Source organism: Uloborus diversus, chromosome 6, assembly GCF_026930045.1.
Source record: "Uloborus diversus isolate 005 chromosome 6, Udiv.v.3.1, whole genome shotgun sequence".
Classification (NCBI taxonomy): domain Eukaryota; kingdom Metazoa; phylum Arthropoda; class Arachnida; order Araneae; family Uloboridae; genus Uloborus; species Uloborus diversus.
The window spans coordinates 167,590,576-167,612,901 of NC_072736.1; the positions used below are offsets into that span (position 1 = coordinate 167,590,576).

The window sequence follows — 22,326 nt, forward strand, 5'->3', positions numbered from 1 at the left end:
TCCAATATGCCTCAAAATGAGCATATTGAACTTCATCGGAAAAGATATGGATATCGATTTGATTACCATGAGAAAAAGCGGAAGAAGGAAGGCCGTCTGCCCCATGAATTGGCGCAAAAGGCTAAAAAATTGAGAGGCTTAAAGGCTAAAATGTACAACAAGCAACGATTTGCTGAAAAGGTACAAATGAAGAAAACTCTGCGCATGCATGAAGAAAAAGGTACCAAGAAGAGAGATCCTGATAAAGTTCCTGAAGGAGCATTACCTGCATATTTGTTAGATCGTGAAGGGCAATTACGTGCAAAAATTCTTTCTAACACCATCAAACAGAAACGTAAGGAAAAGGCTGGAAAATGGGCTGTGCCGTTGCCTAAAGTTAGAGGAGTAAGTGAAGCTGAAACATTCAAAGTTATTAAAACTGGCAAACGTAAGAAGAAAGCATGGAAGAGAATGGTCACCAAAGTCTGCTATGTGGGTGAGGGATTTACTCGAAAACCCCCAAAATTTGAAAGATTTATTCGACCGATGGGTTTGAGATTTAATAAAGCTCATGTTACGCATCCAGAATTAAAAGCAACATTTTATTTACCTATCATAGGAGTTAAAAAGAATCCAAATTCTGCTTTATTTACCAACCTCGGTGTTATTACAAAAGGAACTGTCATTGAAGTAAATATAAGTGAACTTGGACTTGTTACTCAAGGTGGAAAAGTTGTTTGGGGAAAATACGCCCAAGTGACCAATAATCCGGAAAATGATGGTTGTATTAATGCTGTTTTGTTGGTTTGAAGCAAATAAACATATTTGTAATCAATGCTTATTTTTTATGTGTTGATAATATTTAAGAAAACACATTGAGTAAAAGAAATTTATTCTAACATAACTTCATAGCTGGATGACATTAACAAATAGGTAAAATTAACATTTCTTCATCTTCTTAGCTTTCTTTGTGATCTCTTCACCTGTAAAAAATATTTTAAAAAAGTTATAAATTCAAATAATTTATGCATTATTTATTTAGCACTTTTTTGATGCTGTAATTTCTATTTACTTGTAAATCCTTTCAGATATGGCAGAACAGTAAATTATTCCAGTACTACTGATTAGTTTTAAAGTTTACTGATTACTATTTTTTTTTTTTTTTGCAATGACTTGTCTACATTTCAAAGATATGCAATAAAGAAAGTAAAAAAAAATGTCCAATAAAAAGGAGGGAACTTTTTCTAGATTTTAGTTAATTGAATTGTTTATTCCTTTATTAAAGAATTCTTGGAAGCTGGCCCAGCCAGAGGAATGGATTTGACGATCAAAACCCCTTCCAGAAAACCTGGATTTCACACGTTGCCAATCCTAATACCAGGGTTTGAAAATATGATATTTTCGAAAATATCCGATATTTTCAATTAGCACAAACTATTGTCTTCCAAATAGTAAATGCATTATAATTACAATATGTAGACTTAAAAGTAAGGTTTCTTTCATCATTTATATCTAATACTAGCTGCGTCGCCCGGCTTTGCACGGTCCACCTCGAAAATAAAAGTTATGTCAAGTGACGCAAGTGCAACACTCAGGTTTGAACCAAAAAGAAAGTCAGTGAAATTTTGCAGCAGATTGCGGGAAAACCCAAAAAAGTAAACATTTTAAATCCCCTGATTACAGGAAAAGCCTCAAAACAGAAACAAGAATTTTACCTGTTCATATTCGAGAGAAAAAAATGGCATCAGATCTTTCATCTCAATGATTTTCTTCACCGCTATACATTTTAATAAAAGCATTGCTGCAGAAAGTTGAGATGAAGCACTGAATAATAATTTGAATGTAGGAAAGCCTTCGAAAAATAATATAGCAAACAGGAAAATGTTATACAACTCTTACACACGCATTAAGTCAGATAAAATATTAAATAATTTTTTAGAAATAAAGTATGAATTTTGAGATCTTGAATTCAAATTATGTTTCTTGTAATCACAAATTGTGCTAAGACAGTATTAGATAGGTTTCTAGTTTCTATTAATGGCTTTTATCGCAACTATAATTTGAAAATTCCAAGACTTCAAAATTCAAACAAAAGCCAGCGGCTGGATGCTGGATACTTGTTTACGTGTGAAGTCAAGAAGGTTGTTTATAAATAACTTGTTTCCAAGGCATATGGCTGCTTCCATTCTAAGCATAGAAAAATAAAATCAAAGGACCAACGGTCAAGTGAAAACAAAGCAATTTGTGATCACTCCATAATACTAAATTGCACTTTTGAACAGTTTCATTCTTTTTTCTTTTTTTTTTTTGAGCAGTGGCCAAATGTGGTCCTTGAAGCCTTTTATCCCCCCCCCCCCCCCGAATGATAACAAGACCTTTTCGGTTTAGTAGACGTTAAGCAAGTTTTGGTTTGTAATTGTCTTTTCTTTCTTTTGTTTTCCCATGCTACCTAGAAAAATTTAAATAATTAAACAAATTTTACATTTATTCAGTAAATTACCGCCCACTAGCCAGGGCTAAAGCAGAAGTACTTGAAATACACCGCCAGCTCAGTCATTTCCAGCCGAGGACTGCAGTTTCGTGCTTATTAGCACTCATCAGCCCGGCATAGGAAAGTGTATTTCAAAGCTGGCGGTGTATTTCAAGTATTTCTGCCTTAGCCCTGGCTATTGGGCCGGTAATTTACTGAATATACCATGCCTTGCCTTCATTCCTCGAGTTGAACCGAACCACTGCTTCGGTCACTCGTCTGGTCTGCGCTAATTCTATATTAGCTACCAGTTTGTTTGGCACTCTTGGCTTCCTTAAGAGGTTCTCCATCTCCAGCTCGGTCACTTTCCTATGCCGGGCTGATGAGTGCTAATAAGCACGAAACTGCAGTCCTCGGCTGGAAATGACTGAGCTGGCGGTGTATTTCAAATTTTACATTTGTTCTTGCCCCAGAGATTCCTATTAGTGTGAGTTGAGGCACACGGGTAAAAAGGTTATTCACCACTTTTTTTCAGGTTGCCTATGTTTGGAGCGTAGGAGATTCATTTTTTAGAAAAGGATTTTTCATTGTAAGACAAATATTTCCTATTTCTTATAGCTTATTTCTTTTTAGCTTAGCTTTAAGGCTTTACGACATGAAAAGTTTGAGCTTTTTTCCCTCAACATTTTCCTGTTTGGTTTACGTATGGAGTACAATGTATAATCTCTAAGCATCCTTAAACTAAATTTTCTCTTTCAAAATATCGAGCTTTCTCTAAAGTGTGAATGAGATACTTCAGCTTAATTTTTTGTGTATTTTACTAAGAGAAAAAAAAATATTGCTAAAAACTTATCAAATAATAATTGAAATCAGTTGCAAAGTTTTACAATGTCATAATATTAGAAATAGTTGAATAATATTAGTACTTTTTCTCTCATCAACATAAATTAGGGTTCCCTCCATACATAAGCGAAGCCCCAGGGCTTGTTGATTTCAATCAGCTTAATTCAAATCAAGTGATTTTTTTTAACAAAATCATTAACTAAAATCAGTTCAATTTATTTTTATAAATTAATTTTGCATTTTTAGAATATGTTGCCCTAAATTTAACTACACTGCAATCTTAAATTCAATGGGGCAAAACTTACATCGATCTCTCTTTCTGTGTGTGAAACATATTTCCTCTCCAGTACAGAACCAAAGAAAAATTTGCAGTTTTTCTTATACACAATCACTAATATAGAAAAGAACTTTAAATAGGTAAAGAACTTATCTTAGTTTTAAAAGTAAGCTGAATGGATTCATCTATTGTATGAAATATATTATGTTTATAAATTTTAAGTATTAATAACAACAATTTTTTGAAGATTTAAATAAAATATTTAAAAAATCCGACTTTTTTGATTTAAAGAAAAAAAATTCCGAACACTGTTAAGCCCTCTCCACAGTAATTTTCACTTCACCCTTTCAGGGTTCTTCACGGTTCTCTGGTTATTTCACGATAAAAAAAGTTTTCTGAAAGGAATTTGACGTTCATATATATATTAGATGATAAATTACAGAGGTGAACAAATATGAACATCCTTAAGTGATGAAATCACTTAAATATATATAAAGGTGACAGTGTTTCTTTCTTTGTTTGTTTGAACCTGATGGCCAGAAGACCCCATAGCACCTACATTGCCGTGTGCAGGTAAACGGCAGTATCTGCAGAAATGAGCTTTCGAGATATTTGAAGAAACGTGTTTTGGATTCAATACTAACAATAGGGGAAAGTTGAAATTAGACGTCTGTTTCGTACCTTTTTTTCAGCGGAAACCAAATACGCGAGCGTGTACAATAAAGATAAAGTACAATAGATGACGAAAATGCAAAAAAATTAAAAATGAAAAATTTGCAGTTACTGCCCTTTACCTGCACACGGCAGTACAGCCCTGAAACTTGGCAAAAATTCGAACGTACCCCGGGGGTCTGTACCTTGAAGCCCAAATTCTAAATTTCTAATTATTTTTTATAATTAACTAAGCTGAAATTTCACATTTTTTGCCTCATTAGAGGGTAAAAAATCCCCCCCACCCCCTAACATTATATGTAGTTGGGAAGAGCTTTCCTTTCCGAACAAGAAGATGTTTAATTCATCTCTCTCACTTAATTAGAACAGGAGATATAAGCGATTCTAATTGAGCCAATTTTTAAGGCTAATTTTTTTTTTTTTCTGTAGTGACGTCATCTTTGGTATACGTTTGCGTTCGAATAGTAGAATTGGTGAATTCTTGCTTTGGTTATTGCGCTGTTGTCATTTTTGTTAAGTTCATTATGTGAAAGATTTTTCTTTTTAAATTGAAAGTCGCTTGGCGAATTTGGCGATAAACAATGTAGTTGCGAATAATTTGTTTATTTCGCAAAATATTTTAGATTTCAAAGGATTGCATTTAGGTTTTCAAAGGGTGTTCACGCATTTTAGTAAAAAAATATGATTAATTATTATTTGACAGACAGGAGGGGAGGGGTATTTTTTTTAATTGTAGAGGGTGCAGGATTTCCTTTTTGTCCTAGATGTACCAAATTTTTAAATTGTGTTGTTTTTCTGCTGGGGAGTTGAATCCTTTTTCGTATGGGACACGGAATTTCCTTTTTGTCCTAGATGTACCGTGATTTTTAATCACAATTGCTTATCGGCCAGTGTTCATTGTACAAAAAAATTACTAAAATACACATCTTCCAAGGATTTTTAAAAGTGCCGAAAAAGGGGGGGGGGGGGATATAACTCAGAATAGCGGTTGAAATAGCTCAGACCTGAAAGTTTTGAAAGAAACGAGGGGTAGTCATAATCAATTTTTTAACCTTTTGAGTGCCCTGGAACAGGAACAAGATGTGTAAATTTTATCCAAATAAAAATTTTTTTGCAGTGCCCTGCCATGCAAGTCAAGCATCCGTCCTACCTCGTATCGATGTACAGCTACTACCCTGACTGAGATCCTCCCAAAGTTAAGTCAAACTCTGTAATAAACCCTCCGTAAAAAGTTCAATGGCATTGCAGTCCTGAAAACACCATTGTAGGCCATTTTGAATGAGATTTGAAAATTTTCTTTTAAATTTTTCAAAACTGAAGTTTTAATAACAAAATCAGACCACCTTTACTGATGTTAGAAAGAGGCGAGGTTTGGAATTTTTTCCCCAGGAAATTTTTCGACATTAAATCTCGATTGTAGGTTATATCTGATGCTGTTAGAGAAACAGATGGAGTTAAGAACTTTTCCATTTGTTTTGGAAGTCCTAAAAATTTGATTGTGGGCCATACTTTATTCAAGAAATTAAAGTTCCTAAAGCAAAATTTCAGAGGATCTTTGTCAGTGATATAGAAGAGAGACATTTGAGACCTTCCTCTAAAATTTCCCTCTTTTTTTCTTCCTGTAATTTTAAAGGTACGACAATCAGTCACAATGGGTAGGGCAATGCTTTCTAGTTCCACCCTCAGGCTTATGCCCCTGAGCAGGCGGACTGGGTCCCGCAAGAGGGCGCCAAACTTAGCCTCTAAAGGGTGCAAAAAAAAAGGTGCAGAGAAAAAAAAAAAAGACGTTAAACACGTTTACGAGTTTAAAGAAAAGAAAAGTGAACTCGCACAGGTTTGTGAGCGTAAAATAAATAAATAAATAAATAAAGAAGTTGCATCAAAAAGTAAAACGATAAAATAAATTTTAAAAAAATTATAAATAAATAAAAAAAGGTGTTCAGCCTTGAAGATTCCGCATGTCTCGCGTCTAAGGACCCTTAACCTTCAAAATTTTCGACTTCCTAGAAAAAATATATGTTATGCATAATTTGATACCTTATTTTTTACCATACGCCAAAAACTTTTCAAGTTATCGTAAAAATGCGTAAACTTTCCCCATAGAGATTTATGTTAATAGCAGCTGTTTAAGCCTCTTTTTCTCAGGTACGGGTTTCTTGGGTCTTCTCTTTTTGCGCGCATGATATCTCAGAAAGTTTCTTATATATTTCCGTAAAACTTTTTACACATGTTTGTCTGGTATATATTTATGATCTGAACCTAAATTTTAACTAAAAATGAAAGGTAAAATTAAAATATATATTTTTTTTGCCCAAAATTTTGGAAATTTTTGACTATGACTTGTAAAATTTCAAAAAATAAATAAATAATTTTAAAAAAATTAAACAAATTTAGGTTCAGGTCATAAATATAAACCAGACAAACATGTATAAAAAGTTTCACGGAAATATTTAAGAAACTTTTTGAGATATCATGCGCGCAAAACGAGAAAACCGAAGAAATCGGTACCTGAGAAAAAGAGGCTGAAACAGCTGCTGTTAACATAAATCTCTATGGGGAAAGTTTACGCATTTTTACAATAACTTGAAAAGTTTTTGGCGTATGGTAATAAATAAGGTATCAAATTGTTCAGAATTAAAATATGCATAACATATATTTTTTCCAGAAAGTCGAAAATTTTGAAGGTTATAAGGGTCCTTAGACCCCTTAGGGGAGGGGAGGGGGGTGATCACCCTTGGACAGCAGCAATGTATTAGTCCATAAAAATCTTAATTGCATCGACACTGCTAGTCCCATAATCATACAAGGAACAAATAATAATTTAATTTGTTTTTTGTTCAAACTGATTACTCATTAAAGAAGTAAGTGGTAATAAATAATATATGTTTCATTCAAGCCAGATTAGATATGAGGAGGGGGGGGGGGCAATGCCATGCCATGGGAAGCCTAAAAGCAGTTTTGATGGGACGAAAATTTCAAAGAATGGGCCCCAGATTCTTTATTTGTGCCTGAACATTAACCAAAAGATGGATCCACCTTTGGCCTAATCAAGAAACAGGATAAATCGTCAAACAAATATACTTGGTTGCCAATTGTGAATAAACACCCAAAGTACCCAAAAGTAACACTTCAAACATTAATAATGAAGCCATCTACTTAACATTTGATGTCTTTTTTATTTTATAATTTTTTTCCCTAGTTAAATACATTTAAATTTTTCACAATCATTTTGTCTTTTGCTGACTTTTTCCACTTCCTAAACCTCACCCTAGTGAAGAAAAATTTTTGGAAACAAAAACATATCAAAATATTTTAAAAGTATGAAATTATTTCTGTCATTTAAGAGCTACACTCAACTGCAATGACAATAAATTGTTAACTATGTACCTTCCTGCCTCTTCTTTTCTTGATCTATAATTTCTGTAAGAGCAGTGTTAAAGTCACTTTGAGCTTTTCGAAGAGATTTGCTTAAGTCAGAATGGTAATTGTTCCCTTCTTCAATATTGACTTGTTCTTTAATTGTTACTTCTTCTGAACCAGATCTAACCAATGTCAATCGTATCGTTTCCATATCAAATTTGTTTTAAGAAACTCACAACAAATAAACAAAAATAATAATCATCGTAGAAGCAAGTTGAATACAATACTGAACATACAACCAACTTCAAAAATTGTATAAACAAAGAAGAGAAATTTTATTTTTCATCCATCTTTCTTCTCTACGAACGTGTTTCAAATTTTTGTTGACAACAGAACCATTGTTGACAAATTTTGTACGGTTTACAGTTAACGGTTGTGTTCGAATAAAGTTACTGGTTAAGCTAGGCTTGCGTTCGACGAGCTCAACCGGTCGCTACCGGTTATACCAATCACGTGACAGCTACTGATCACGTGTTTCAATCAACAGCTTAAAATGGTAACCGATTGATGATAGAACGCTGCGGTTCGTACCGGTTACTCACCGGGCGACCGGTGAGTTTGGTCGAACGCAAGCGAATCGACGGTTGATTTCATGTGCGTGTTCGAATAGAGTAACCGGTAACTAACCATTCGAACATACCCCGAGCTCCCGTGTAAGAACTTAAAAAAACTCATTATTTCCCAATAGACTATAACGATAACGTTCGAGAAATTTAGACGGCTCAAACGGGGGGGGGGGGGGGGAGGATAAGCCATAGCTTTAAAAAAATTAACTTGAATTCTGAAATTTTGAATTCAAATTATGTTTTTCGCAATCACGAGTTGCGACAGGACCCTGCTGGCAGGGGCCCCTGGTCCAAGCTGAAAAAGGCACGGAACATCAAAAACGGCCAAATGAGAACAATAAGCAATCGTGATTGCTCAAAAATGGGGCTTCCCCCTCCACTTTTCTGTGTTAAAGATTAATCACGCGTTCAAAGAAAGGAGAATTAAAGTGCTTGTTTAACATTTTCTTCTGAAAGTACATATTTCGAAAAAGTTGAAACAGAGCTTTGATTACGGAGGAGGGAACCTACTGTGACTATCTGTTCTGATTTTTTAGCCTGTTTCTCGAACTTTTGAAGGAAGGTCACTTCTTTCTTAATCCATGACGTAAAAATTCAACTACCCAATTTTTGAAGAAAAAAAAAAGGTAGCTTTAGGGATGCCCCCTCCCCACCGAACTTCCTTCGAGAACCCTCCACATTTTGGTGCACAAGCCACCTGACTCCCAGGATATTTAATACATTATGATTCTGAGGGGGTTATCAATAGGGTCCTAAAGCGAATTTTTAAAGCCCCCATAACATTGCTTTAGGCTTCGGTTAAAGGTGATCTTTTGCCTCATGACTCTCACGCCCCCTCCCCCCCAATCTAAGCATGAATGCATAATTTAAATAAAAATTCGAGACCGCAAGAAGTCAGTAATATTTCTGTACAATAGGCTTTCTAGGCGTCGTATCAGTCAAGTTTATAACAGCTCCAAGATGTATTTCTTCGTCAAACGTTTTCTTTTCTTTTCTTTTTTTATTTACTTATATTTTTTTTGTACAGCGGTTCATAAGGATGAAAGCATCCTGTTAAAAAACATATATATATATATATATATATATATATATATATATATATATATATATATATATATATATATATACACACATAAAGTATTCTTCATGAAGCAAAAAAAAAATTTTTTTTCATTAAAATTTCCTAGGAGAACAAGAAGTGGTGAAATAATTGCACACGTTACACTCTTTTGTTGCTCCGGATTTTAAATGCTAAAAATGGTGAAATTTGTGCTTCATATTTTAAGAACGTTTTCTTAGTTAAAGAATATTGCTGTGCAATAATAAAATTAGTAGAAATCAAAAGCTACATTATAAGCACTAGGAAATCATGTAAAATAATTTATTAGCATAACTTAAAAAATACAGCATAACTTAAACTAAAGCATTTGGTTGATTCTTCGGTTTCTTCTTCTTTGAAGTTTTTCTTCCTTTAAGTGGTTGCAACGAATATTTTCTCTGTTCATTCTTAAAGGAGAAAAAAATCTGACATAAATGCAATGCATTTCTTTCTAAAAATAGCTTAGCAATTTTGTTTGTATGGAATCTATACATAATAAAATGCAAAGTATAAAAATTTCATTTCTAGAAATATAGTTTCTCTCACTAAAAAGCTAAAAAAAATGTAATATTTACTTTCTTATATAAAATTTGATAGGAGCACTCATCCCTCAAATACCTATGAAGGGATTCGATGGCACACATTGCACTACTGAAATTTTAAGGGAAGGAAGGTGTCTTTAATGATATATTTCTCTATTTTTTTGGGGGGGGGGGGGGGCGGGACTTTTATTCTGGAGATTATTTTGTAGCATTTGAGGGGGTGTACCATCGCTCTTGGGATGATGGACATCCATCTATAGATTTATTATATACAAGCCCATACTCAGGCACATGCCATTCTGTCAAGATTTTAAAAAGGAATTAAAAAATGACATGAAAAAAGACTTTCTAAAATTATTGCAAGTTTGGGGCTAAAAGACAACAAGAAACTTACAAGAAAATACACTTATTTTCTTATGCCAGGAGGGAGGAGGGGTTGGTTACTGATGCTACCCTCCTTACGTGGTAAATGACCGGCTTGCACTATAAATTGTAAGCAATTCCTGTCTTAAGTGTGAAGTCATATTTCTCAAGAAATATGCAGGTTGCAGGTGTGATTGTTATTTATCTTTCATGACTCTTTCAATTCTTGCATATATGGTAAGATTAAAAGGAATACAAGTTTTTTGCGTTTTCTTTTGTTAGTCTTTCTGAACTTCTACTACGCTACTTATGGTGAAGTGGTAGTACGAAAGAATAATCAGGATTGAATTGCGTTGTTTTTTTTTGGAAAAAGTTTACATGCAAAAACCCATTCGTATCGCTTTCCTCACCAATCTCTGCGCACGTGCACAGAAAAAGGTAGACAACATTTTCTTTGGTGAATTGGCTAAGATAAAATCAGTAAGAAAAACAGTACCTTGATAAATGATGACACGGGTTGAAGATAATGGGAAAACTTTTACTGTAAAACACTTTTAGGGGGTGCGACTGGCTGGCGCGCAGGCGGGCTCCTTTCTACTTCTCCATTCCCCCATGTTTTTCATATGCTGGCACAAGTTATGGAACGGAACCAAGAATACAGCTATGGGCATCCCTCGGTCCAGGGCACTCGTGGGTCATCTCTTTGAGAGCATCAGGTTGCCTTGCCAGATCCGGGGGCTTTTGACCATCTTGTGTGCGTTCAGCAGGGTGTAATGCTGTAGTCACTCTTCTTTATCTCGAGCGTTCGCCACACTTAGCACGGAGTCAGGATACCCCTTTCATGAGGGAGACTCATGATGGTCTTAGATGGTAGCAGGTCTCAAGTCCATATTTTCAAAAAAGGTTCAAAAAAACCTCGAAGAAAAGGTGCACGAGACAACCATGTCACCGATGTGGCCGCACTGAATGTTTCCCACGTGCGCCAGAACGGGCCCAACTCTGTGTTGCCATATTCATTTTTTTTAAACCTTTCAACCAAAGTGCCTCTTCTTCCCTCCGAGAGCTATGGAGGCCGGAGCTATGTCCTCGGAGATAAAGGAGCATGGAGAAAAGAGAGGAGAGCCGTAAAAATATATGTCGAGCTTCAGGACACTACTCATAGTACAATAATTACATCTTGATGCACAAACAATACGAATCTAATTTTCAACATTTCTACTTAACTGCCAATTTCAAGACACCATTAAAATCACCAAAATTGGATTCCCTCAGGATTATCTTCAAACTTTCGCAATTAGTTATTGATAGCTCAAATTTGTGTGCACCACAGAATTCTACCTGATATTTTATGTCAACTCAAGCTTTTTTTCGACCTATTTCACAAAACTTTGACGTCTCCAGCAAAATGGTTATTTTAGAAACATTTAACAATAACAACAACTAGGGGTTTTAGATTGGATATTTTAGTGCCTAGTGACTTATGATATGAGCTGACCCTGATATAAGCTATGATATTGATATAATTTCTCTCAGTCTTTTAAAATTTGTATCATATTTCCAAGACGCCTATAGTTATGCTGCATTTATGCCAACACTTGCAACCTCATAAAAATAATAAATTCATGTGAGCAATCAGATGAACTATTCAAATCTACACAGCAAATTTTGCCTTTACAAAATAAGCATACCATTTACGGAAAAATAATTACTTAATTTGAATGTTGTAAATTTAGTGTTTTAAGCATCTATTTAAATGAAATGCTTTAAACATAGCAACTCTGGACAGTTGCAAATAAATAGTGTTCCACAAGGCTGGGCTTAGAGGGTTTAAAAAATATTCACAATAAATGTTTTACATAGTTCTGTGACAAAGTGCGATAAGCCCCCAAACTTGTGAATCTGCCACTTATTCTAAATTTTGATGACATTTTTGTTGGAAAACCATAAAGCATGAAGAACTAAACAAAATGCTCAAGAATGATTAAACAAAATGGGACGAGGACTTTTATCAAGAAAATAAAATTGTCCTGCTCACCAATTTCTTAAAAATTAAGAAAACATAATGCTTGTATATCTATCTTCAAATGCTACTCAGTTGGTAGTTAAAAGAAACAAATGCTTTTTAGACACTTTTAACTTTGAAATAAATTGAAAAAAATGGTGAGCATTTTTAAAGTAAAAGTTAATTTATTAGATGTTATCTTTTGAATAATGCAGGATAAACTATTATGAACAATACCATTCAAAAATACTTTGAAAAGCAGATTTTAAAATCGGCAGTATGGAAGCAGTTTCTAAGTACAATAATGTGAGGAAGATTGAATAGCTGTGAAAAAGAGATCTTATAATTTTGATAATGATTGGCTATCTATGGTATTTGTTAACATTAATAATAATCTTCAATTAACAGGAACTCTTACAGTAGATGATGTTTCGGAATAAAGCCAGGAAAGCACTAAGTGGTGATGATTATTCCAGTAATTCAACAGGGCAATTGAGTCAATCGCCAGGGGCGCCCATCTCCAGAAGGGCAATGGCGCAGCTCCCCTCAAACGTTATACAGCAACTGCCAAAATGAAGTCAAAAACCCTCAATGGACCTTACCTAAAAATTTTAATCATAGACTAATAATAAGAGTAGACCGAGCTATGGAAACCCTTTTGCTGCTCATAAACCAAACCATGTGACTGGTGGATATCCTAGCAACAGCGGGCGTTGATCGTAGCAGACGATCAACGCCAGCGCGAAATAAAATAAATAGAATTGATGGAACACGGAAGAATGATCTTTTATGGAGTCCGATTTGTAAATTTGTTATTCTAAGTTGTAAATATTTTGTTAATAGAGTGAGTTTTTCGTTTAGATAGTATTGTGCATTTTCTTTAGTCAATTTCAATAACTCTCTAAGCAATTAAAGATGCAAGTGCCCAAAAAAAATCGGCAAATGGTAAGATTTTTACCTACAATTTCAATTTTAGATACTGATTAGTACATTTTTGCGTTAACGCAAAACGTTTACGCCATTTCGTTCACGCCAACGCTGACAGCTCCAAATGAAATAAAAGTTACCGAAAACTGATCAAAAACTATTACTAATGTCAAAATAATGCATAACTAAAAGAAAAACAGTTCAATCTCTGCACCTGGAAGTTTTTTTTAATGAAAAGACAGTCTTAAAATACATGTCGAGTGCCAAACTATAGATAATGCTGCCATCTAGCAACCATGCTGCCAAAGTCCTCGCCAAGCCCTTCCACTAGTCACATGATACATCTATGAACCAATTTTCTTCATCAGCAAGAATGAGAAAGCTCGGTCTACTCTTATTATTAGTCTATGATTTTAATGGAACGGTGTTATGATTGTGAGCACCCCTGGAATTACTAACATACCTATAGTAAGAAATAATTAAATACAAGGGCGCCCATGGGAGGAGGCGGGAAAGTGGGGGCTCCAGCCCCCTTTAGAATTCAGAACTTTTTTCTTTGGAAAAATGTAAAAACATTTCTTCTAATGTGTTAATGGATAAGTTATTAAAAATGTCAAATTTTGATAATTCTAATCTGCACTGAAATCAGTTTCCATGGGGAAAATATCCTGCTAAACCATGGGAAAAATATCTGAGCCCCCCCCCCTCCTTACAATTTTGCATAAGGGCGCCCTTGATTAATTACCTTTGTGCTTAGAAGTGACCGGAGAAAACGCAAAGTCTTTACATTTAAAAGCCAACAACTTTTGCATTGAAAAAGGGCTTCTTTGAATCCCCGAAATATATGTACGCAGTAATCTGTATGTTCATGCTATAATTACGTTGGTTTTCTCCAGTCATTCATACCTATAGCAGTTTATAACAAAGCTAAAGATGTTTTAGGTACTGAAATATAATTTTATGAGGTACAGATAGCAAATGATAGCATTCAAATGTTACTAGGTACAGTAAAACCCCTCTAATGCGGACACTAACGGGACAATTTTTTTTTTCCACAATAGAGGGGTGTCCGCAGAACAGGGGATAAATAATATTATTTGCCTTGGAATCGGGGAATTAAAAATTGTCCTCATTAGAGGGGTGTCCGCACTTGAGGGGTGTCCGTTAGGAGGGGTTTTACTGTATTCCACATCAAGGTATGCCTAAAATAGGATTAAAAAACAACTAAATGTAAAAGATATTCTGACAAAAATGTTAAATTCCAAGAATTGTTCTCAAGGTGCATTGTGGGTGTTAGGAGTAATAAACAGTAGTAACTTTATTTTTCGAATCTAGATAGTTTTACTTATGATTGTTGTAAATAACATTAATAAAAATAAATTTATGAATAATTAAGCATTTCATATTAAGAGTTCAAATGAGCTAAAGGTCAGACTGATTAAAAAATATCAGGTGCTCTCTCTTACATGAAACTTGGAAAACTGTTCTAAAATAAGGTAAAATAGCTATCCATTACAAAGTCGAATCACAAAAAAAAATAAAACTTACTTCATTTGTTTTTTGTTCTTTTTTCATTTTCATAAGCTCTTTATAATTTATATTAGGCTTCTTTGGTGGCTGAAAAAAGAAATAGTAAAGAAAGTTAAATTAGGTTGTAAATTCTCTTTTCTTCCGATAGGGTTTGGTATTCATATAATTAATTTAAAACATTGTTCTTTATATGCATACAGTTAAATTTCCGCTTAATGAACTTATTTGGTATAGAATAAAAAGTTTATGACAGGAAAATATCGTCAAGATGCAAAGACCTACATAATACATTCTAACAAAGTAGTCCGGACAAACCCCGATTTAACGAATTCATCGGGACCTAAACTTTTATATGTTAAATGGGGGTTATTCGTTATATTGGGGTGTGATTTTTTTAAAAATTACACTTAGCTTAAGCCCTAATTAGCAACTGCGCAAAAATATCCATAATTAGAAAGTGTAAAGTTTTCTACTCAGCATTCTGTGACTTATTACATTAGTTATTTTAAAATTTTAAAGTACTGTGTAATAGATATTTAATAATTTCCTAGATATTTGACTCAAAATAGTTCTTATTCAACTTAATGGAGAGAAGAAAATACTGTGTCATTTACAGCCTGCTGTATGAGACAGGATAGGTGCGGGGGGGGGGGGGGGGGGTCATGTCATGAATGAGACATGTTTTTAGTTTCCAGGCCCTGTAAAGCATTTGAAAAAGTAAGTTTCAATGGAAGTTTCATTATCGCTTTCTGCATCAGAATCGCTATTCTTTGGTTGCCCCTTCACCCGTCAAAAAGTGCTGATTCCAAGAAGTCTTTTTCTGCTTCAGACAATATGGGTTAAGGGGGGTCAGTACCCTAAATACTTTCTAAAATTTGATTTTTTGATTTTTATATATTTTGAAACTCCATTTCAACATCTTTTTAATGATACAAATTTCTTGATCGTGCTCATATTAGAAGTAAGTTAAAAAGTGCTTCAAAAAAAGGTAAACATATGTTGATAAGGTGTGATTTTCCCCTTTAAATTGCAATATCTCGAAATGGTATTTTTGAAACTAAATGTTCCTTTTCCTCAGAAACTAAATTGTGTTAGGCTTTGAAATTTTTATCACCTATTCTATATATCTAGTTGCATATACTGAAGTAAAATTTTTCTCACATTCCAAAAATATTTTTTTATGGAGCTGATTTCGTGTTGCAAAATGGCATTTTTTGAACAAAATACAGTGACTTACGCATTAGAATTTTTTAAATAAAAACTAAGCTTCCTTTCTGTAAAATTTTATAGAGAAAAGAGTCTACTTAAGGTACAGAAAAAATTTCATTATTGCATCTTTAATAGATTTTGAGAAAAAGGTACATGAACCATTGAAAATTAACATTGATGGTATTGGGGGTACTGACTCCCTTTAAGTCATTTGGAAAACAATCCAACATTTCCTAATTCAAATTACCAAAAAAAAATTTTTTTTGGCTGTTAAAATAATTTGTTAGTTCGGAGTTTAATGTTCGGTAAATAGGGGTTTTTGCCTTCGTTTTAGTTGGGAAAAAAGAAAATTTCGCTAAATTGCGAATTTTGTTAAATAGAGGTTCGTTAAATCGGGGTCCGACTGCACTTTTAGTAGAGAAAAGCAACTTATAATATTTCAAAACTAAGAATCTTAAGTAACTTTTTTAAAACTTTGATAATGTGATGTAAAGTCAATTTAAACCAAAGTTATATCATTCAAACATTTTTTTTTTAATGCCATAATAGTACACAATAAATTACAAACATATGGGAAAAAAATCTACAAGTTGGACAGTGTTACATGAGAGAAAAATCAAAGGAGAGTAAAATGAAATGGGGAAGGGGGGAGAACTAGAATTTTGTCAAAAAAAAAAAAAAAAAAAAACAAAGAGGAAGGGAGGCGCAAGGTTAACTACTTTGTACAGATCTGGTATCTTAATATCAGACAGTTGCTTATTTTTGGGTGCCCACTTTCCCGAAAAAGTTTATTTTCATATTCATTGTTTGCAAGTATAATTACAGTATATATACACTTTTTAGTTTACTTTTTAAAATTTAATTTTATCTTTTGATAAATATTTTTTGAAGATTTTTTTTGTTTTAAATCAATATGCACATGCTTTAAATCTTTTTACAAGAATAGATGATTGAAGCAATATTAATTTTTTAAGTTTCTTCTTTTCTATTAATGCTGATACAGATACAAGGTAGATATAAAAATGCAACATTTTTTTACAATCACCTTTTATCACTGGCGTAGCAAGAAATTCTTAAAGGGGGGGGGGGGGGTCTAACCTAGGCTTTTCATTTCAATATTTTCCATGGGGAGGGGACTACATACTTAATATATGATATAGGGGGAGAAACAATAAAACACATACACAGAGGTATATTTACATTATTAAAATCCACCCCTCAACCACATGATGGCCAAAATCCAGCCTAAAATAGGAAACTACAGTAGAAAACCGTTATAACGCCGACCTATATAATGCAATTCTCTATAAATTGCACAACTTTTCAGAAGTAAAGAATAGGTTTTAAAGTTTAAAAAATCCCTCTGTTTTGCTTTGCAAACATAAAAAGTGCTAGGCAAATTAAATCTTGAAGGTTTTTCATCTTTCCATCTTAATTCAAAGCTTTTAAATCGAAAATTAGTACTCATAGTAAACAGAAAATACCAGATGGCTCTTGAAAATGCAGCTGTTATGCAAACCATGAAGCTAGCAGAAGTGCAGGATTTCGATTGTGAAACATATTTGTGAATAACTAATTGTAATATTGGTGCTTTAATACTCATTGCAGATAAAACTCATTCTGAAATGCTAATATATAGATATATTTTGAATATTAGTTTCAAAATTTGTGAAATGACCTATATAACGCAATAACCTGTATAACGCAAAAGCTCTGGTGCCAAGGTATGCGTTATAATGGTCTTCTACTGTAATATAAAAATTTGATTTCAAATTCACATACACATTCATGCATAAAATTGATTCGATAATGAAAAAAGCTTTTAAACAGAAGAGAATAACTTAACTATTCCTTGTAGGAATTGACCTTGGAGCTTTGAGGGAAGGGTCCAGATCTGGGGACAACCCCCTTTCCTACGACTTCTATCAGTATGCTGATTGATTGATTAATTGTTTTCATTTAAAAAAGCCTGGATAAAGTGCTTACTAATTATAAGAAAGTAGCACCTAATTAAATGTGTTAATTGATCACTGGATGTTAACTAAAAATCTGAATTCTTAGGTGGAGTAAGTAGAGCAGGGTTCAGCATAGGTTTTTATTTTTCAGGTTCGCATTTTGTCGGAAGAAGAAATTTTTGTGAACTTTTTTCTTTTTTGTGAAAAAAGAACTTTTCAGGTTTTTTCTTTTTCTTTTTGTATAATTATTGAGAAAAAAATCTTGTCATATCATATGGAGCATGTTTAACTATCACAAATACAGGGTGTTTCAAAATGAATAGCGGGGTTTTAACATGTTATAATATTTATTTTAAACCAACCTTACGAGTGATATATCAAATGAAAGAGAAACTCAAACAGTTTTACATAATAGCCTACAAGTGTTCAATGTGAGCACCACTCAGCACACGTCAAGACGATATGCGAGTTCTTCCCAAACTTTGATGAGCGTTTCATTAGTAATTGCTGCAACAGCTGTTTCAATCCTGTTCCTTCATTCGGGAAGGTCGGCTGGCAGTAGAGGCACATACACACGGTCCTTAATAAACCCCCCAAAGATAGAAATCACACGGCGTTAGGTCGGGTGACCGTGGAGGCCATGGGAAACGAGCCCTGTTATTAGGCCCCTTACGGCCAATCCAGCGGTCGGGTACAGTTAGGGTAAGCCAATCGCGTACCTCATTATGCCAGTGAGGCGGCGCACCATCTTGCTGAAAGATAAAACACAAAACGCTTTCTGTTCTTCAGTCACCATCTTTGCTACAAGTGCTTTCTAGCGGATTGCAGCAGAAACATTCCACGCGCATGCGCACTGATGCCAACAAACAAAACTGTTTGAGTTTCTCTTTCATTTGATATATCACTTGTGGCTGTAAGTTTGGTGTAATAAATATTATAGCATGTTAAAACCCCGCTATTCATTTTGAAACACCCTGTATAATCTAGAATCCTTTTGGTCTAAAGGACTTTACTGGGTATGGCTTGGAAGCTGGAGGTTTTCTTTTCTAATGTTCTGCTTTCAGACAAATTGATTTAATAGCTTAAAAGTGATGAAATAACTTTTTACAAATGAAATTTTGTGAAAGGTCTAATTCTAAGACATGAAATTTTGTGAAGTGGCCGATTTTGGGATATAGAGTTATGTGAAAGGGTCACAAAATGAACCCAATTTGCTTTTGAACCGACCCTTGTAGAAAGACTTTAGGTTGATAAGAATGGTCATATGGGTAAAAATAAACATAAGGAAGAAAGGGTGTACTGACTATAAAAAAAGGCATGACTAGTAAATTTTAGAATTTTCAACAAAATTTCTAGGGTTTAAGTTTAAAAAAATGATTTAATTAAACATTTTAAAATTATTTTTTAAAACAATTGATTTAAATCATTGACACACTGACTTAGCTTGCACTTTTAGCTCAGTAACTAATTTTTTTATCATTAGTAGTCACTTTATCCAGAACATTTTTATTTCTGTTTTTTGCAAAAACAAAAAAGCTTTAAGATTTTAGCAGCAAAAGAAAGATTGTTCTATGAGACAGACCAAACAGAACCCCCCCCCCCCCCCAAACACTAGTCCCATGGAGTACTAAATTCTATTTCATGGTGGTCCGAAGCAATTCTCACTGGTCTTGGACGGGTGACCACCAATGATTTTGAATGTTGTAAAGATTAAGTATGTAACTTTGAAAAGAATGAAATATCTGTGACAGACAATAACTGCAACTGTGTTCAAGCAGAGGTTCAAACAACAAGACAATCTCGAGATGTTGTATGTTAAGCGTAATTGTTCTTTTTAAAATGTGTTCTGGCTAGATTTTAAATGTTAATTAAAGTACAGCATGCTTATGCAAAACAGCACCTGTTGTTATTCAGAGTTGCCACTCAATTCTGGGGGGGGGGGATTTCCCATGTTTTCCCTGTAAGGGAGTCAGTCTTACAAACGAGCAAACACTGATATTTGAAAAAGATGCTTATAAAATAGTAAAAAATAAATAATGTTTGATTTTATAATAGACATTCTAATATTTAACTAAACTAAAATAAATGTGTGTAAATAACAAATTTCTATTATGTTTTATTTATGAATTTTATTACTATAATTTTTTTTTGTTTGTTCATATGTGAGACGCTGGGACACTCTGATTGCAACGTCAGTTTAAAAAAAAAAAAATTCCCTGTACTTTCCAGGTTTTTGAAGAAATTTTCAAACTCCCTGGATTTTCCCTGTTTTTTTTTTTTTTTTTTTTTTTTTTTTTAATTTTTTTTTTTTTGTAGAATTTAGAATTTCTAGCATTTTCCCTGTTTCTTCAGATTTCCCTGTGCCATGGCAAATCATGTTATTGTACAACTACATGCTCTTCACTCTACCAAAACATAACAAGCAAACACTACAATATTCTTATAAACTTACCTTTGCACCAAGTCTGATAGCCATAGCTATTTTGGCGTTTAAATGCTTTTCTTTGTCAAATCCACTCATACCAAATCTGATTACTTCATAGCGAGCTCTCTTGATGTTAAAAACTTTGACATTTTTATCCGGCTCCTTAAATTTTTTTTCCAAAACATCACTTGGAGAATTCTTTTTCTGTGCCTTAAAGAAAGTAAAAAACACTTTATAAGTACTTTTTTTAAATAGTTTTTTATCACTTACAATCATCGAGCAGGATTTTCTCAGACTCAAACCTTAAATCAGTGTTAGCTATTTGGAACTTTTTATGGTTCATTTGTTTATTTTATTTTCCAATTTAGAAACCAAAACTAGAAATCATAAAAAAAAGCAGAAAGGTTGAAATTTTCAAAACATAAGTAATTATTTATTTTACTTTGTATATCTGTTTACGAAACATTATTTAGCACAAGCAGTAACTTTTAGTTTATGTTTTCATTGTTGAGACATTAGTAAATCAATTGTTTTACTTAAACAAGCCGCACTTGCCTAATGAAATTATTACCAAGTGTTTGTGACATCTCAAAACACTTTGGGGTAAATAATGTAAGTCTAATTCATGTCTAAGTGTTTCTTCAGGGAAGGTTATTGTGTACAAAATTCATCAAAATCTTAATAAAACGTGAGTTTAGTTGCTAGATTTGCATCAATTACTACTTATCTGCTCTAAAAACCAACCTTAGCAAAATTTTGTCCTTTTTTCTCTCTTTTTAAAAATTTTTTTTGATGGCTTCAGTAGTTTTTTTTTACCCCCCACCCCACTTTTCAGTCCCAATCGCCGCCTCTGCCTTTCATTAATAATTCTCATTAACACTCAATTTTGCATAAAATTTCCAGAGCTTTGCAGAACTTATATCACAAAAGGTGGGTCTCTGACAAAATTGTAAGCTTGAATTGTGATGGATGAATACTTTTCCTGATAAAGTAAATAATTTAAAGCCTTCTCTAAAATACATTATGCAGGGGTGTCCACCTGGAGGGGGTGGGGGTGGGGGTTCATGGCGAAGACTGCATCGTAGACATTTTTAGGAGGGTTGTTTTGAGGGGTATTTTTCTTATTTTTAGGGGGCTGCTTGCTTTTTTTTGGGGGGGGGGGACTTCGTGATAGGAGGGTGCGCACTTGAACTTAGGGGGGGGGGCACCCCTGCATTATGTAATAACAGAATTGTTGCATTAGTGCATAATTTTCTTCAATCTGAATTTTCATACTCTTGAACATCAAGTTAGATGACAACTGACATGCATAAAACAAAAATAATTCTCAAACGAATCCTGTGCTCACGCAACCAAGAACCTCATTTTGAAGCAAATTTCAGTCTTGGCTATATTCAAACAGTTGGAAAATGTTTAACTTGAATAAGTATTAAAAATGAATGAAAGCATAATTATTTTTAAAGAATGAGTAAATAAACATATTTTTAAAAATGAGTTTAGTTTTGCTGCATATTTGATAAAACAAAAAGTTTCTTCAATGTGCTGTTCTAAAAAGAATTTCAATGCATGCACAAAATATTATGTTTGGAGCACTTCTGTCGTTTTTACATTATTTCTTTTCAAATTTCTAAAAAAAAAAGTAAAAAAACAACACAATGCTTACTTTTCTACCGCAAAACCTTTCGTTAAAACACACAACTTCAACACCGTCGCTACTGGAGGCTGCCATGTTTGTTTTTTGTTTTCCAGTTTTTGTTGCCATCTTTCATCTCATTCCGTTGCTTTTTTTTTAAATTAATTTTTTTTTTGAACTTTTTCCCCCACTATAATAGCATTGAATTGGTACCATAAACTGTACCACAGATATACTAAATGGTTAAGTGAAGAATTCAAGTTAAGTCCATTTTAACAGTGAGAGAAATTTACATTTAAATAGAACTTTTAACTGCATAGTGGTTAGCTGTAACTGTCAATCTCTGATATGGTCTCTCTCTCTTCTGTCAATCACGAATTTTATAAATGCAAATAAAATGGGAAATTGTGTATA

General features: G+C 33.7%; 2 protein-coding genes and 1 long non-coding RNA gene across 3 annotated transcripts; 1 reads left to right on the top strand and 2 right to left on the bottom strand.

The window, feature by feature from the left end:
• LOC129224064 (ribosome biogenesis protein NSA2 homolog) lies at nucleotides 1–810 on the top strand. Its single transcript, XM_054858465.1, has one exon. The coding sequence runs from the start codon at nucleotides 7–9 to the stop codon at nucleotides 787–789; it is 783 nt and encodes a 260-aa protein (XP_054714440.1). The 5' UTR covers nucleotides 1–6; the 3' UTR covers nucleotides 790–810.
• A 44-nt stretch (nucleotides 811–854) lies between these two features.
• Nucleotides 855–7,983, bottom strand: LOC129224065 (uncharacterized). Its single transcript, XR_008580673.1, has 2 exons — nucleotides 7,629–7,983; nucleotides 855–962 (listed from the first exon to the last, which is right to left on the bottom strand). It is a non-coding gene; the product is annotated as an uncharacterized LOC129224065 (long non-coding RNA).
• Nucleotides 7,984–9,598: 1,615 nt separating this feature from the next.
• Nucleotides 9,599–22,013, bottom strand: LOC129225153 (uncharacterized protein C1orf131 homolog). The gene is made up of 4 exons (XM_054859714.1): nucleotides 21,943–22,013; nucleotides 20,307–20,489; nucleotides 14,709–14,777; nucleotides 9,599–9,733 (listed from the first exon to the last, which is right to left on the bottom strand). The coding sequence occupies exons 1-4, from the start codon at nucleotides 22,006–22,008 to the stop codon at nucleotides 9,641–9,643; spliced, it is 411 nt and encodes a 136-aa protein (XP_054715689.1). The 5' UTR covers nucleotides 22,009–22,013; the 3' UTR covers nucleotides 9,599–9,640.
• Nucleotides 22,014–22,326: the final 313 nt, after the last annotated feature.